Below are 17615 nucleotides of genomic sequence, written 5' to 3' on the forward strand. Positions count from 1 at the left end.
ATGAGCAACGTAGGAAGCGTACAGGAGTGGGAGTGGGAGTGGCAGTGGGAGTGAGAATAAGAGTGAGAGTGAGAGAGAGGTGCTTGCATATTATTTTGCCTTCTAGTTGATTAAAGTAATTTTAATTGCTTTTTAATGTTAATGGCAAAAGTTGCAGCTGCCGCATAACTTTGATGCACAAATATTTTGTTTCGCCTACTTATTTGCTTAAAAGTTATAAATATTTATTTGGATGGATGGCAAAAACTGAAATGTTTTCAGTTGAATGCGCTATGCAAATGTAATGTAAATTGTATCTATTATCGGCCGATTGCTAATTAAATAGTAGCGCCACACCTATCCAACTGCCTGAAATGTGGGCAAATTAAATTTCTCTGCTCGCATTAATGTTAAATGGCAGACCTGGCCACCTCGCCACCAAGTTGGGCCCGTTGTTTGGCGGATTTGCGCAAAAGGCCAAAAAGTTTAACGTCACTAAGTCGACCAGGCAAAGCCTTTAAGCCATAATTTAATATATTGACACAAAGCTTACGCGTAAGACGTGTCTTTGCCATCATAATCCTCAATATTGTATATTGACAGCTGTCGCTAACGCCCCCCGTCCACCCTCTCGTTCTTTGCCACGAAAAATAAGACCGAAAAAATATTGTGAGCAAGTCGGAAGGAATATTGAAAGGAAAAGTAACTTTTTTTTTGGCTTAATGCTCAACTATGCGGAAAACACTCGCATTTGCCTTCGACTCGACTTTGAGCTCAAGTTTGGAATTGATTCAGATCATACAAAAGTACATACATACATACATATGTATGTATATGCATAAAGGAGCTGCAATAACATCGAAAGTAGCTCCACTCGATGCTTTATCCATTCAATAATATCGATGAAGAGGTACTTATATACGAATACGATTTTTATATTAAAAAATTAGCAGTTATATATTATTTATAAAGATAATAAATAGTATTTTGAATCAAGTAAATGCTGTGCTACCCTTGGTGGCAACTCTGTTTTTACATTTAAGGGCAATTATAAAATAATCCAATAGAAGAAATCTAATTGGAATATCCAATTAATTGTTTACCGATTTATATGTATATCGTACAAAATCGATCGATATATCGTAAAACTTAATTCCTATCGATACTATCGATTGCATCATTCATAGCTTTAGCATCTCTAATTCATATATATGTATAATTTACGAAAGATGAAGGTCTACATATGTATGTACATGTAATTAAAGGGAGTTGGTAGAAATTTTAAAAATAGTTAAATTTTATTTACTGGTATACAAAATTTGGTATTTTGTTTCTGCGTGTTTGTTGTTGTTTTTGTTGTTAATAGTGGCGCCATCGGATTCGGTTCGTTGTAGAATGAGTTTCTCGCTTGAATGCTTGGAATATTAAGATTTGGTCGCTTCTTTGCTTCCATTATCGTAGTTGTCGGTGGCCTCGTTGAAGTACGCCAGATTTTCGTCCTCCAGGGCCGAGCCGACAGTATAGGTATTCCAGATGCTGTGCATGTGCTCAGCATGAGTGTCGACGCTAGGCATTGAGGCGCTCGAGGAGACTCGACTGACCTGAGTGGCCTGGTTCGTGATGTCGGGCAAAGAGTTTCTCTGGGCGAGATTGGCATCGTGCGCGGGCAGTTTGCCCTTGGTCAAGGCATGGGCAGTCAGCTCCTTGACACGATCCGCATAGCGTAGCGTATTGAGCGTATGCTCCACAGAGCGCAGGCTGGGCGAGATCATGGCTATCATGCAGGTCCTCACCTTTTTGCCGCCAATAAACGAGTCGCGCAGCACCTGGGTCAGCTTGGAGCCGCGAAAGGGCAGGTGGGGCGACTGACGTCCCAGGGCCCGAATGCACTCCTTGAGCGCCAGCAAGGACTTGTTGATCTCAGCGCCCTCCAGCCGCGTTAGGCGATTCGAGCTGCTGTTGTCGGCGCCGCGCTCGTTACCCGCCAAGTCGATGAGCGAGAACTTGCCATGCAGCTGATTGATGGGGGGCGAGCGCAGCACAATTTGGAAGACGGCGTGCGAGCGCGACGACTTGGAGTTGGCCGAGGTCTGGCCGGAGGTGCGCACACTGTTGCCCAGCTCCAGCAGCTTCAGGACATCGTCGCTGTTGGCCACTGGCTCCTCGGTGAGGCCCACCACCTGCACCTTCTGCTTGCCATCCTCCAGCACGCGCAGCTGCGGCTTGCCGGGCATCAGGAGATCGTACACCCGTGTGCCGTACAGCTCGAAGAAGCTGCAGCTGACGGTGAGACCCAGCCGAGCATATTTTGGGTGGCGGAGGTACTCGAAGACATCGCCGGCGGCCAGGGCATAGATGCCATCGCGGCAGTTCTGCTGCTTGCCCGTGAACACGCCGCCCATGGTGTGAGTCTTGCCGCTGCCCGTCTGGCCGTAGGCAAAGCAGGTGGCCATGCCCCCCTCGAAAATGTGACGGACGAGCGGCCGGGCTGTCCGCTCGTGGACCTGGGCGTTGCTGCAGTCGTCGTCGAATGTGTAGTCGAAGCGGAAGTTGTGGTGCTCCAGGAACTTGGTCAGATTGACCTGTTTGCGCGGCTCGTGAACCACCAGCAGCTCCCGGTTGGGCACGCTCACCACGTCCGGCTCGCAGTTATTCAGCTCCCGTCGGTTCAGCGGACGCTTGCGCACACACACCAATATCTGATGCTGCTTGATCGGGCTGCTGGCGAAGCTCTCCGGCTGGAAGGTCATTTGCATGCGATGCATGCGCAGCATGCGTGCGATTTCCCAGTTCGGATTCTTAGGATCTGCGTCCATGAGCGATTGGCGCAGCGCCCGCGTCTCGTCGTGCACCTGGCGACGCCGCTCGCGCTTGACGCGAAGTCGCTCGATCTCCATGACGACGTCGTCCTTGGGAGACTCGGGCAGGGTGCGGGGCGCCGCCGCTGCCGTCGCTGGCATTACGGCCGCAGCGATTCGTTGGCGCGCCACCATTGCGGCTTTGGGGCCCTGGCCGTTGGCCGGGGCTTGAGTCGGCCGCGGCGGTATGGAGACCAAGGTGTTGTTCTGTGAGGCTCGTATGACTGCAGGCGGGTCGTAAATCTGCGGATTGAGCTTGATTATCGTGTTGAGCGGCACCTCCTTGCCGCGCGTCACGGCGCCCTCGTTCCATTCGACCGTCACAATATTATTGACGCTGCCGTCCAGCTTGATGATGCCAGCCTGGTGGATGCGCCCGTCGGAGCGACGTATGAACACCTGCTGATTGATGGATAGGAAATCCATGACCGGAACCCGTGTGACAGTGCACCAAAAATTTTGATTCGAAACAACAAAGTTGTTGGTGAAACGTTTTTATGTGTATGTGTGAGTGTGTGTGCAAATAATTTCTGACCAATTCAGCAACTGAAATAAGAGGGAAATTTATATAATTGCCCTTTTATGACAAAACACTAGACCGAAAAGTTAGTTGTAGACATAAAATACAGCTCGTGCAATAAAAAATGTGTGGGGAAAAATTTTAAACAGAAAATTTGTAAATTCCAAAGCCAAAGTAAAAAGTTCAAGTCCAAATTGAAATGGGGTATCTAGGATGTCTTACTGAAACTGAGCTGATGTTCGTCTGGTATATGATACGATTCATCGGGTGTTTCCAATCTTCGGTGTCCTCTCTCTTCCTCTGGGAGTTTATTCTGTCATCAGCCTGCTCTTTGAGTCTTTCTGCCTTATGTTGAGCTCGTTTCAATACATCAATTAGTGCCTCGTTTAAACTCCACTTGCCCAACTGCCCTCGAGTAGCTGGTGTCAACAGAGCTAACCTCCCCGCTGGCCGAATGACTGCAAGTGTTAAACATCTTTGGCTGTGGCACACATAGGACCTGTGCCGCAGGACCTAGTTCATAGTTTGGCAAACATGGCCCCCTTTCCATTTGGGGGAGGAAACAAAGATGATGATGCTGCAGCAGAATTTCTATGGCCGCAGCTTGTTTGCACAACACTTATTTTTAGTGAAAAGTCGCTCAGTTACACGCCCTCTCGCCTCGGCCGCCCCCGCTGCGGCCCAGGTGTGAGTGTACGCATGTGAAAGGCGAAACTTCGACAATGTCGAGCCAGTTGAGTGCATATTAAACAGAGCCCCGGGCCACGTTGCGAGTGTCGATGCGTCTTGGGCAAACATTGAGGTAGACAAAGGCCGAAGGCTGCGGCAGTTCCAGTTGCTGTCGCCGTCACCGTTGCCACGCCCAGCCAGTTTAAATAGGTACAGGCTTAGTATTGTGAATATATTTTGTAGCTAAATAGCTTTTTTTCTTATTTCGATTGGCTCAACAATTGCGCGTGGTGCATCTGACAGTGCGTCACAAACCATAAATATTGCAATAACTGCAATAACAACACTTGCGAATTCCCCGCTGAGCAAATGTCAGAAATGTTGGGAATTCGGGCGACAAATCCAATTGCAAAAATAACCAGCTGCCAAATCAAATGAAATCCAAACAAAATCAGAAAAACAGCCAACAAAAAGCAGCAAAAAACAAAAAAAAAAAAAATGTAAAAAAAGAAGAAGCAGAGTAGAAAAAGCCACATTCATGAAAACGCAACAGAATTTCTGCTCAGCGGCGGAAACGGAAGCGGCCGCAAAAAGCAAAATGGTTGCTCTCTGGCATTAAATGCAGGCTGCACACAAAACTGTTGCATACTTTTGCGCGCCTCCTTTAAATGCGCTTCAACTCCTGAAACTCGTTCAAATTGAATTTAAACAAGGAATTCTCAACAATTTTAAAGTGAAAAATATATATAAATATATATAAAATACTACATGAAAGTTATTATATCAAATTATGTTCAGTTAGTTTTCAACAGTTTCAGATTAAAATAAAAATTAGAGTATTATTGAGAGACAAATATATTTAAAAAAATTATTATTTTTTATTTTAGTCTTAAATATAATATATAACAAATTCATTATATATTTATACAAATGTTTTTGTACTCTATCATATTAAATTTAGTCAATTTTAATTTTTATATATACTTCCAAATTTACCTTCAGCTTAGAGTGTGTCATTAATTAGTATGAATGCCTCTAAACGACACAAACTTGCGCCTAATCACTTATGTATGTATGTATATACACACCCCCAGATAAACACATGCACACAAACATACACACACACATGGGTCGTTTATTTAGACAGCCGATTATAAATGTTGCTTGAAACTAAACTCGGCCGTACTTGTAAAAACGTGGGATGTCATTAAAAAATAAGCAAAAGTGCCTCTTAAATTACAACCCATAATTTTCGCATATTAGTTGAGCGTCATCCTTGGCATGGGCATCGGTGGAATCATATGCATTCAACATGCAATTGCGTGCCAGCAGGGGCAAACGAACCCCAAGCCGACGTCGCGACGTCGACACGACAACGAGGACGCGACGGGTGAAGCCTGAAATTAAAACATTATTCATAAGCAGCCCGGCCAGGCGACGTCTGCGAATGGAGAGACGAGGGCAACCAAGGATCATATCGCTCTAATGGCATGCTACCCAAGGAGCTGCTTGTGCCTGGTTATGCCCCTGCTTGCAAACCAGTCCGGGGCTGGTCTGGTCTGGTCTGACGCTGGCGCCTTGCTACTTTTCAGTTCTAATGACTCCAATGCGAGTCGCGAAGTCTGGTAATTGTAAACTTTACGTGCCGCGCTGCAGTGCACCAGTCGCCGCAGTCGGGGTCAGCCAGGCAGCGCCTGGGCCGGCGCCCCGCCCCTTTGACATCTCGAGTGTAATCAAAATTTCGCAGCGCGTTTCTAATGAACTGTTTTCGTTTTTGTTTTTCCGCATACCTGCGAATCGACTCCAATTTATTGAGCTATAAAGGTGTCAAAGTGTTGGCCTCTCGCTCTGCCCAGATTTAATGCCATATTCGTTCATTGTGAATAATTAAGAAAGAGCTTGCGTGTGCTAAGTACGCTTCCGAGTTCACATCTGCCCCCTCTCTCTATCGATCTCTCCCGCTCTCTCCCCTGCTCTCGCTCTCGCTCTGGCTCTTGCTCTGCCTTCCTTTAGTCCATCATTACCATAAAAAATCTCATTAGGGCAAATGTATAATATAATGACTCTGGCTTTAGCTTTGTGGGTTCGTTTAATTTTTTCGCTCTTTTGTTTTTTGCTACATTTAAGATGGTCTCGCAATTCATTAGTCGCTCGACCAGGTGAATGGAGCAGAGGTATAACAGGAGCTGAATACTTAGTTTTTATACATCGCATTTTCCTGATAAATTTACGCAGGCAAATGCCTAAGCACAGCAGGCGAGTTGCTCGTAGGCCTTTGCCGTATTTCAATTTGTTTTCAGTCACATTCCGGAGCCAAGCCGCACACCTTACACACACGTCAAATATTACTCCTAGTTTCACGGTTATTCCAAAAACTTTTCAAATACGAAAATGAACAACTTGTAAGTTAAATTAAATATATATTTATTTTTGTATATTAGTTGACTAAATAAATGGATATTCAGCATTGCCAACTGGATGAAGTGCCATGGCACCGAGTCTCCGCCGTACAATGCGCCGCGCGTTGAGCTCCTGCGCCCGATGACCTCGGAACTGCAGAGCCTGCAGAAGCTGGCGCAGGAGGCGAGACGCGAGCAGATGCACAGCCTGGTCCTCAAGGAGAAGGCCACGTACGACGCCGAGCTGAGGAGCACGCTGGGCAAGTCCTTTGTGCAGGACGATGTCTGCGACCGAAGGCTGTGCGATCGCTACGGCTGCCGGCGAGATAAACGGGCTGCTTAACCTACACTCTTAACTAACTAGTTGCTTGCACTCAATAATAAAAATGGTCTACGGTGGCGTCAGTATAGCACACAACATACATAAAGAAAGCATCGATCTGTTACTTTTAGCCAAATTACGTTTACACATTGAAGTAAAAAGTATTTCATTCTAAATTTAGAGTTTTCCCAACATTGATTTTCTCGTAAAGCTGATGAAGAAATAACACTGACCAATGCCTCGTCAGTGGATATACATAATTATAGTTGCACAGTGAGTTTTATCTACACGATTCTTACATATTTCCGCACCCCAAAGTCGTTGTACAACACTATCAATGCTGTGAATCTTATAATAGTGTAATCGATTGTACATCGACTTCATGAGACTAGTATATGAATCGAATTCTCTGATTCCACTGCGTACTGCAAAAGTGTTTAAAATTAATAATGAAATATATAATATATCGACAACATTGATTTCCACCACTATTAAATAATATTGCAAATTGCGTAATGATAAAGTAATTGTCTGTATATCATGTAACTATAATCGTGACGGTGAAAATGTAAGCATCTAGTCATACTCATTATACGAGATGTTTACGTTAATGTGATCCCTAGTCGGAAAATAATAGCAGCAGTGTTAAAAAACGGAGAATCGAAAAAAGGTTAAAATTATTATAAAGTATTCAGATACCAATTCATACCAAATGCGAGCTCACTGATATAAAGTAATTTATTACTACAATACTCCTATTACAATGAGCCAATGGGGCGTAACTGTTGTAGTGCCATTACACAACACTGCCAATTACTAAAACGAAAGTTTCTTCATTTATCAACAATAATACATACTAATTGAGCACGCCTTGAAATTTTTAGCAACAATCATTAACGCGAATCTAACCGCCCATCCGCCCCGCCTTCTCGCCTTCCCTCCGCCCATCCGGCCAATGGGGCGTAACTGCTTTAATTACACACAAATTATTTTGCAATGAGGCTGCAGAATTGGGGCGAAATGAATTGCATTTATTTGCGTAACTCAGCAGCTCAGCTCACCTCTCCGGTGCTCTGGCCCCAACTTTTTGGGGGCGATTAAATCTGTTGAAAACTGAAACTTGTTTGGCCAGAACTAGCTGCAAATGTCAGCGTTAAGCAAAATACTCTACTAAGAGGATAAGCTTCAGTCGGTCGCTCGCTCGCTCGTTCGCTTAGGCGGATGAGGGCTGGGCGGCATATGTCTCCAGCGTTCGATTTGGATGCCTGCTGCTGTCCCAATTCGCACCCTTTTCAATGCAATGTGTGAAATATGTGAAGCACTTGGATGCGACACACCTGCCGTACGCCCACAAGACGAGGCAAGGGTTCCCATTGTTGTTTGTTGGTCAAATTGTCGTAAATTAGTTTTAACACCTGACTGAGTGGCTTTTCAAGTGGTCTCCCTCTCTATCTCTCTCTCTCTCTCTCTCTCTCTCTCTCTTCATCTCTCATTCTAGTTTTCTCAACAAGTTTGGGCTACTTTGGAGCCTTTGCTGTCAGCTTGCGGACAGCAAGGACCCGTTGGCCAGAACCCTTTCGGGCTCTCGTCCGGGGCTGACTTTGTCATTTGTTTTGTGGTGTGTGAAATTAATGTAATCGCATTTTAAGCATAAACTATGTGAGAACATTGCTTTTCAATTAGGTTGCATGCCGAACAGCTGTCCGACCGAGCCAAAGGAGTTTCGCATTAAGTGCCAACTTCTGCAAATGCCATCGAGCCAATGAACCAAACAACTTGGCCAAAATGAGCTGGCAAGTGCTTGCGGTATTGGACGAAATTGTAGAGGTAAAGGTGCGGATTACCCGCCGCTGATGAGTAGCTTAACCTTGCTGACACTGACACTGCGACCGTTCCAATTTGGACAAGCAAATTTCGTTAAAAATCCCATCATAAAAACCCAAACCGAATGCTGCACAAATCCAAATGCTGTAAAAATACAACGAAAACATTTGGGTCACTTCGTTTTTCTCGCATTTTTTGTGTGTTTTTTGTTCGTTTTCGTTTTTCGTTTATTTTATGGCAGCTTTCAAAGTTTTTACTCATTGCTCGCAGGCTGTCCGCCTGTCCGTTTGTCCGTTTGTCCGTTTGTCCGCCTGTTCAGCTGTCCACCTGGACAAGCGGTGCAGCTGCAGCCGCAGTCACAGCCGCAACAGCTCTCGCCAAAGTGGCAATAAAATAAATGGCAGCACTTTCGGTTTTGCCCGCACAAACCAGCACGGCTAACGAAAAAGGCAATTTGGGGAAAGGTGGATGCGATGCCGTATACGCCATATATCAAAGGGCGAAGGAGTAGAGCACATAAACCAAAGCTCCACGAGCGAAGCACCAAGATGAAGAGCGAATGGGGAAGGGCGGGAGAGGGTGGGGGAGGAGGAGTGCAAGAGCGTGAGTCAAAGTTGGAGGGAGATTTGCTCGAGAGTTGGTTAGCGGCAAATATTTGCGGTATTTTCACTTGGCCACTGAGTGGTTTATGACTCCTTATGGCGCCTGCAGCTAGAGTAGTTTGTATTATTGTTGGTGCTGTTGGTGCTGTTACAGCGGCTGCGGCCAGGTAAATCCAAACACTAAAAGGCACTACGACTCTTGGGTATTTGCAAGCATCCACTCCGTCCACTCCGTCCACTCCATCCATCCATCCGCCCGGAGCTGCTCAGGTGACTGACTGACTGGCACAGCGCTTGAGATTAATGCCCGGCCAAGGCGACAGCCACATCCGCAGCTCATTGTTCAAAAATATTGACAATGTGGCCAATGCGCACGAATAAAACATAATATTGAAAGGAGAAACGTAATTTCTAAAAGGATTACGAAAAGCTTTAAAGCAAAGCCAGCGACAGCCCCAGCCACAGCTAAAGCGACAAGGACAACGGCAATGGCAACGGCAACGGCAATGGCAACGGCAAAGACGGCGATGCCAACATGAAAAATGAATTGCAAAGAATTGAAAAGGAATGGCGAAGAAAATGAGAAGAAAAGCAGGGAAAGCACAGCGAGTTTTCATTTGTGCGGCACTTGGCGCGCTACTTACACACATGAGCAAAGGCTCAATGCTGTAAAATATGTGAAAAATGAACGGAAATACCGCAACGACGAGGCGGAAATGAAAAATACACGTACAAAGATGCCGCAAAATGGCCGACGAAAGCCTCAAATCAAAGAGCTTTACGCGCGCGCGTGTGTGTGTGTGTGTGTATTATATATATGTATGTATGTGTGTGTGTGTGTGTGTGTGTGTGTGTGTGTGTGTGTGTGTGTGTGTGTGTGTGTGTGTGTGTGTGTGTGTGTGTGTGTGTGTGTGTGTGGGATGAGCAAGTTATTGTCGCATATGTATGTTATGCCATGACATGCACGCTGTAATTAATGACAGCCAAATTGATGTCGCAATGCTAAAGGATGTTAGCTCTGATAACAAAGCACATGGCTTGTTAGCGGATCGAAGATAACATTGGATTATAATACACGAGCTGATGAGAGTATATTGGCTTCACATATCATATAGAAGTAACGTGCAAGCGTTTCGACTCGGCTTTGAAGTATTCTGAATCGAGAGACTTAAGGTGACTAGCTTTACCATCTGTAACTGTAACAAAAAAGATAGTTACTAAAAGTCGCTTTGTTCTTTCCGATCTTGAAATTACTAGGAGCATACAGATCTCGTTTCATTAAAAACACATAAAAGAATAATAGCTCAGGCGTTCGTTTATCTTCATTGAATTAGTATATTAAACGCTTTAAATAATCTGTAGAAAACAAATATTACATATCAATATATAAATATAAGGTAAACATATATGCAAATTTAAGAAATATACAAATTAATAACAAAATTAAAATACAGAAAATAAATTAACAGAATAGCTGAACAAGACAAGTAAACACCAAGCCCACATATTAAAATCCACATTTAAAATTTATTTTATGCATGTGTAAAATATAAATATTTTTAATATTCTATTCTATTACTAACAACGAGCAGAAGATTCTTCAAATTTTCTTAGACTGTGAACGAGTATTGGGCAGTCGGTAGTGCTCCGTGTAGCTCATTTTACGTAATGAGCTTATTCCTATTGCACAGTCAGCCAGCCAATCAGTGGGAATTACTAGGTGGCCTCAATCGCTCTAGATGGCGGCTCGCTCAGTGCCGTTCAGTGCTCAGCCATGGCCGACCTGATCAGCTCACTGCTGCGATTTGGCTACTACTACTCCATGCTGACGGGCGTGCTCAACTTTGAGATCGACTGGCCCACGGGTCGGGCGCTGATCACGCGCCGAGTCTCGATCTACGCGGCCGTGGTGAACGTGATTAGCATTTGCTCCCTGCCCTGGCTGTGCGGCACGCAGGTAATTGACTCGCTGTGGCCGCAGACGGAGCATTTGCACGAGTACCTGTACGTGGCGATACTGGGCGGCCGCGTGCTGTGTGTGTGTGTGACGCTAGTGACGCGCTGGTCGCATCGGCAGCGGTTCATGCGACTCGTGAACGCCTTTCAGCGCCTGACCCAGCAGAAGCCCCGAGTGAGGCGCATGTGGCGACGCGGCATCATCAGCAAAGTACTGAGCGCGTTTCTCATTGACTTCCTGCAAACGATCGTCCTGCTGCAGCGAATTTACGAGAAGCTCACGGTTGCATTGGTGCTCACGGTGCTCGTTGTGCACATACTCTCCGTGCTCGTCAACCTCATTATGTCGCACTACTACTTCGGCCTGCTCAACATCTACGCCCACTACGTACTACTCAACCTGGAGCTGCGCTCAGTTCTGGCCGAGGTGCGACTGCTGGAGTTTGAGTGCCGCAAGGGTGTCTTTGCCATCCAGTGCTGTGCCCTGGCCGACAGGCTGGAGGCGATAGCCGCGACCCAGTCCCAGCTGCAGAAGCTGCTGCAGATCTTAACCAGCTGCTTCGGCCTGCAGACCGTGCTGATCACCATCAGCTACTACATGGCGAACGTGGGCATGATCTACTTAGCCTTCTGCGAACTGACTGGTGACATTCGCTTGGACTGGAACGTGACCAACTTGGTTCTGCTTAGCTTCAACTTCGTCTGCTACTTCGCAGACATCTACATATCGGTCAAGATTATGTACTCCCTGCAGGATGCGCACGCCGAGATGCTGGGCCTGCTCTCGGAGAGCACAATTCTCGCCCCGGGCCTGGATCGGCGACTGGCGAGTGTCGTAAGGCAATTACAATTTCATACAAGATCAAGCAAATCTGACATCTTCACACAGTTTGACAGCTTTCAGTTGCAGTTGGCGTGGAATCCCTTGAGATTCTCTGTGCTGGGACTCTACAACATAGAGAAGTCGAAGGCGGTTACCTTGGCCAGCTCAGTGGTGACCAGTTCTCTGGTGCTAATACAAAACGACTTCAAAAATTCATATTTATATTAGCTGAGACCGTTTTCAAGAAACAACTCGATTATACGTTAACAACAATACAGCTCATCCTGAGAACCGTGTTTGAATTCCGTAAGACTGCAAAGTATTTTACTTTACGGTATTACGTTTTTTTTTTATATCTTTTGTGTCGCTTAAGAGATTTTTATGAAATTTTCAGCATTAAATCTACACATTCTAGCGAATACTTTCCATATTCGAAAATTTGCCATATCAACCACATTACAATTGCAAAACTACACATAACACTTGGAGTCTATCTGAGATAGACTACTTTCTACATTTGGACAAGAAGCAGAATATATATACTTCGTTTAGTCTGCCCCGCGTCCTTCTTCCGTTTACATACATTTTAATAATATTCAGATTTCCCGTTTTCAATGAGTTCAGCTTCTGTATGCAAAGCTCATCCAATAGCTACGGTAATTATTATTACTACTTGTTAGTGCAGTTCCATTAGGAAATTAATTCATTCTACCCATTATCATATCAGTCAATCAGTCATTACATTGGAGGGGCCCACACACAATTGGAATTTGCAGTTTGTTTCAGTCCCACACAATGTTCGACCCGGTGAAGGTTATTCTTCGCTTAGTGTACTTCTACTCGCGGCTTCTGGGCGTGCTCAACTTTGAGATTGACTTCAGAACGGGACGGAGTCGGATCACGCGCCGGGCCTCGATCTACGCAGCTGTGGCAAACGTCATCATATTCAGTCAATTGATCTTGTTGAGCAACAGTGAGCTCATGCACACGATGTGGCTCAAGGCCGGAGTGCTGCACGAATACCTCTACCTAGTCATTCATACGACGCGGTTGAGCTGCGTTACGGCCACCCTGCTCAGCCGATGGTGGCAGCGCCCTCACTTGATTGAACTCATCAATGCCCTCAGTCGACTGGCGTTCCGGAGGCCTGAAGTAACGAGAATGTGGCGATTTCGGGTTGCGATTAAGTGTCTCAGCATTTTGTTCTCGGAAGTCTTTCAGGTCATCCTAACTCTAGTCGTATTCCAAAGCGTCATGACAATCTACATGGCTGTCAGCATTTTGATGCTGTATATGCTGACTGCATTAGTCAACGTCATCATCTCACATATCTACTTCATAAACGTGAATGTCTATTGCCACTACTGCCTGCTCAACCAGGACTTAAGGGCGGTGCTCGTAGCGGCTCGATCCCTGGAAGCTGAACCTGGCCTACGCATTACGCGCATGAGTCGATGCTTCACTCTGACCGAACAATTGGAGGACATTGCCCGCACGCAGTCTCAGCTGCAAAACCTTTTACAGTGCTCATCTCGCATCTTTGGCATTCAGAGCCTTTGCGTCTCCGCCATTCTCTACATTTCCGTGATGGCCACCATCTACTTTACCATTGTCGGCTTCAACGTTACCAAAGCTTTTCCCAGTTGGAAGTACGTGAACATGCTCCTGTTCTGCGAAACCGTCTTCTATTTCGCGGATGTTTTGATTACCATGGACAATCTGTATATTGTTCTAGACGTTCATGGCGAAATGCTGAATCTGCTACAGCAATTTTCCACGTTAGCTCCGAGTCTAGACTCACGCTTCGAGATGGCGGTATGTCAATATATTCGCTTTAGCCTCTTGGTCTAATAGATTGCCATTTACTTCCAGTACGAACGCTTTCAACTGCAGCTGGTGTGCAACCCATTGAAGTTCAAGCTCTACAATCTCTACAAAATAGATCGATCCACCGCTGTTGCCATGCTCAGCTCAGTTGTAACGCACTCACTGTACTTGGTTCAATATGAAGTACAAAATAGAAGTACAAAATAGTTCATTGCTTAAAAATACATTGTTTTTCTATTGGATTTTTAGTTATTGTATGTGAGTATGCTATTTCAGGACTGGATGTGACTTCATTGGCTAAACACCCGCAGAGTAACCTTTGATTGAGCATATATTTCCGTGAAATATACATATGAATAGCTCATCGACATCTATGTCACTTATAATACATCTGGATTCTTGACTTTATTAAATTTAAAATCCTGCTCAAGTCTATTTATTTATTATAACTGAACTTATTTTTGACATTCTTATTCACTGAATTGCAATCAACTGATACAAACGTATAGTGACACCAAAGAAAATGTACCTCTAATTTATGACATATCCCGATTGTCACGTCCATTCATCAATTGCGCTTGGAAGTGAATAAATATGCTTCAATGATTTGGCACTTCAATACAGATAACCTATTGGTTCCGCGAATTGCGAAATGAGCTTCGAATCGAGCTCATGTCCAGCTGCGAGCTGATCAGGAAGCAATGACATATCTGTGACCTTGTAGGTGACAAAAAAAATATTATATATTCTTCGACACTCTATTGTGTTCAATCAAAGTCATGGGAATGTAGAGACGGATCAAGTATCCGATTATTTTTGTTATGAAACTTATATGGTTGAATTGTCTTATTTTATCTCAGATTAATAAATGCATATTTGTATATTTGTGTTCTTCGTATTTCTTTGTGCATTGAATTCTTTGAGCGGTCATCAATGGCAATGATAACTATATCAAATTCTTTATGTTATAAAGAAATCAAAAGATGTGAGTGTAGACTGTATGTTTTAGTCTTTAAGAGGTTTTAAAGTGTCTTGTTGAAATAAAACCCAATGTTATATTTGATATTTTTATCTGCAAAATGGATTATAGAAGAGGAGGTGAATACATTAAATCAACTCTTTGCTGGGAAATTAAAGACTCTAAAAATTAGAATTTAAATTCAATTTGAAAAAATATGCACGTCATCTATAAAATGTAAACCTCAAATCAAACAAAATCAAAAGAAAGCTTCGACAATCAGTCTAATACACTAGCCGGAATTCCATTTGAGTTCATTGGTTAAAGGTAGCTTAAAGCTATTGCTTTAAAACGGATTTTATCGACCTGACAGGACTGAGTGTGTGTGTGTGTGGCTTTTTGTGTGTGTGTGTGTGTTTGGGAGGAGGTGTGCAGCTATATCTTTTCAACGCAAACGAAACGAAGCTCTGGGCAATTTATGAGACAGCCAACAAAAGAAAACACAATATTCCTTGGACAGAGGCACAGAGACAGTTTGAATTTGAGCTGGGGCAGGAGAAGGCAGCCAGAGCCAATGTCCTGGCATTTATTTCGGTATCTCTGCGAGAAGAATGGGCGGAGCGGTAGGTGCGGCGAGGCGAAAGACGGCATCCCGACCATATGGAGGTAACTGTGTCAATGGCATGTGTAATTGCGAGCAAGCCAAACGATAATGACAGTCCCATACAGTGGCTGGCAACAGTGTTGGGCTTGCGGTAATGTCTGGTGCTGGGGATGTCCTTTGTGTTGCGATTGCCAGGCATTTATAACTTGGCAACTTTGGCACGCCCGACGACACTGACAAATCCTGTCGCAGCAGCGCTCGATGGAGCGTCAATTTCTTTGCCACAATGGCAAATGGCAACAAAATAAACGAGCTTCCATTCAATTTTCCACGCGCATTCCGGCAGGACTCTTGCTCTGACTCTGACTCTGACTCTGACTCTGTCTCTGACTCTGTCTCTGGCTGTCGCTGGGGCTGGTAGCTGCTGGCTGTCAGTTTAGCATAAGTCGCTGTTTCATCCGGATGGCAATATGCATTGCCAACAGCCAGAGAGACGGGCGTAACGCCAATAAGCACGCAATGACATTTTAGCATAATGCATTGCAGCATCTTCAAACTGCGAAGCCAGAGCCAAAACCAACAGCACGACAAGGACGAGACTGAGTGCTGATGCTGCTCCTGCCGCTCCTGCTACCACACTCAATGGCATGAGACATTGCGTGCATCGCTCAGCTGGCAAATGCAACTTCAATTGGGGCTTATCTATGTGTAGCCAAAGCATCCGAGTACATGTCCCGCAAAATGGCCCGATTGGAATAATATGTACAAATGCTTTACATCGAGGCGGTCAGGCGAGTTGCTTTTCTTTGGCATAAAGTGTCAGATGGCTCCGACAGCTCCACTTGGCTTGGCTGGGCTAGCACTTGCCACATTCTTGTTATCAATGCGACCGAATTCAGATGGACCGCTGCTTATGCTAATGCACTATTTGCATTGCTTCGTATGTCACAATAGCTATACATACAACGAGCTCAACGGCGTGGCAGATACCGCTAGACACAGATACAGCATAGATATGTATTCCTGATTAGGAGAGTTGATCGTGAGAGTCCTCTCGGCTGAAATATTAGTATAATACTATTTTACTGTTTAGGAAATCAACAAACTATTTCAACTGCCTGAGAGCGCATGGAAATGACTTTAAAAAAAAAAAAAACAAAAACTTGAAAAGCGCGTACTCTATAAGTATGTACCTCCAGAAGCTTCCAGGTCTCTAGGTTTTCTTTAAGGTCCAGAGATCAACGCATTCATGCATGCTGAGTTCCAACATAAACGAGACTTTTGCATTACAAACTTTTTGGGTTCCGCCACCTATGAATAAGATAGCAATAAATAGACAGAGACGGATGGGCTGACAGACAAAATCGATTCAGCTTGTCCTTAGATAAGAACCCGAAGCAGACGGGTTCTGGTTTTCAAGAAATTATTCGGTTGACGTTAGTTTCATTATCAACTCAGTTCAAACATCTAAACTGAATATTAATATGTCATATTAATGAAATATCTGCTCCAGATATTGGATAAGTAACTCAGAAAAACATTTCATGGATCCACTAAATTTGGGTTTTATGAGTTCAGTAATGCAGGCAATCATCTAAATCCAAAGATTGGATCGAGCTACTAAGCTCAGCTGACTGATTGCAATCAGCCTCGGCAAGCTTATGCAGAGCCACTGCCAAAAAAAAAGATGTGCAATTGGCTGAATGCGCAGACCTTCGAAATGAAATCACTGCCGAGAGAAAAAAAAGAAAACTAAATTCAAGGCATCCGCGACTTGAGGCTCATGCATTGGAAATCTCATGGCGCATGCTAGAAAAACTGAAAATTAAATTGAATTTTCAAAAGGCACGCACATAAATACGAAGGCAAAACCGTGGATCCATCCAGCGAGCTTAGCGGAGCGGGGGCGTAAAAAGAAAATTTGTAGTTTGCTTTTGCCGACGGCCAGAAAATTTGTGCTCAAAAGTATCATAAATATTTGATTTTCACATTTTGCAGCGTCTCCGTCTGGCCGGATGTGTCTGTGCCATGTTCGCGAGTGGAAGCGAGCAGCGAGGAGCAGGCAGAGGCAGTTAGAAAATTGATAAGATTCAATGATTACGTTTCGAAATTGATATAATTTGTGCACAATTTTGCAGCAATTGCCAAATGTCGCGTACGTGATAAAGTTTTCCAGACGCTGAAAGTTTTCGCTTGGCAGCTGAAACGGAAAGCTTGGGGAAATGATAGGCGAACCTCGTATATGAGGAGGCCATAGATTCAGTTAATATTAGC

The 17615-nt window shown here is 44.5% G+C and overlaps 4 protein-coding genes across 4 annotated transcripts; 3 read left to right on the forward strand and 1 right to left on the reverse strand.

Annotated features, from left to right (window-relative positions):
* Positions 1–1238: 1238 nt before the first annotated feature.
* Klp59C (Kinesin-like protein at 59C) lies at positions 1239–3589 on the reverse strand. The gene has a single exon (XM_018106990.3). The coding sequence runs from the start codon at positions 3261–3263 to the stop codon at positions 1404–1406; it is 1860 nt and encodes a 619-aa protein (XP_017962479.1). The 5' UTR covers positions 3264–3589; the 3' UTR covers positions 1239–1403.
* A 2695-nt stretch (positions 3590–6284) lies between these two features.
* Positions 6285–6915, forward strand: LOC149091189 (uncharacterized). Its single transcript, XM_089262184.1, has 2 exons — positions 6285–6428; positions 6492–6915. Exons 1-2 carry the CDS (start codon positions 6418–6420, stop codon positions 6766–6768), a joined length of 288 nt encoding a protein of 95 aa, XP_089118310.1. The 5' UTR covers positions 6285–6417; the 3' UTR covers positions 6769–6915.
* Positions 6916–10918: 4003 nt separating this feature from the next.
* On the forward strand, positions 10919–12180 carry LOC108652881 (putative gustatory receptor 59d). Its single transcript, XM_089262195.1, has 2 exons — positions 10919–11964; positions 12019–12180. Exons 1-2 carry the CDS (start codon positions 10948–10950, stop codon positions 12178–12180), a joined length of 1179 nt encoding a protein of 392 aa, XP_089118321.1. The 5' UTR covers positions 10919–10947.
* A 530-nt stretch (positions 12181–12710) lies between these two features.
* LOC108652882 (putative gustatory receptor 59d) lies at positions 12711–13986 on the forward strand. The gene is made up of 2 exons (XM_018103079.3): positions 12711–13767; positions 13825–13986. Exons 1-2 carry the CDS (start codon positions 12748–12750, stop codon positions 13984–13986), a joined length of 1182 nt encoding a protein of 393 aa, XP_017958568.3. The 5' UTR covers positions 12711–12747.
* The last annotated feature ends 3629 nt before the right edge of the window (positions 13987–17615 follow it).

This window comes from Drosophila navojoa, chromosome 5 (assembly GCF_054131105.1).
Source record: "Drosophila navojoa isolate 15081-1374.11 chromosome 5, UAZ_NAV_1.0, whole genome shotgun sequence".
Lineage (NCBI taxonomy): Eukaryota > Metazoa > Arthropoda > Insecta > Diptera > Drosophilidae > Drosophila > Drosophila navojoa.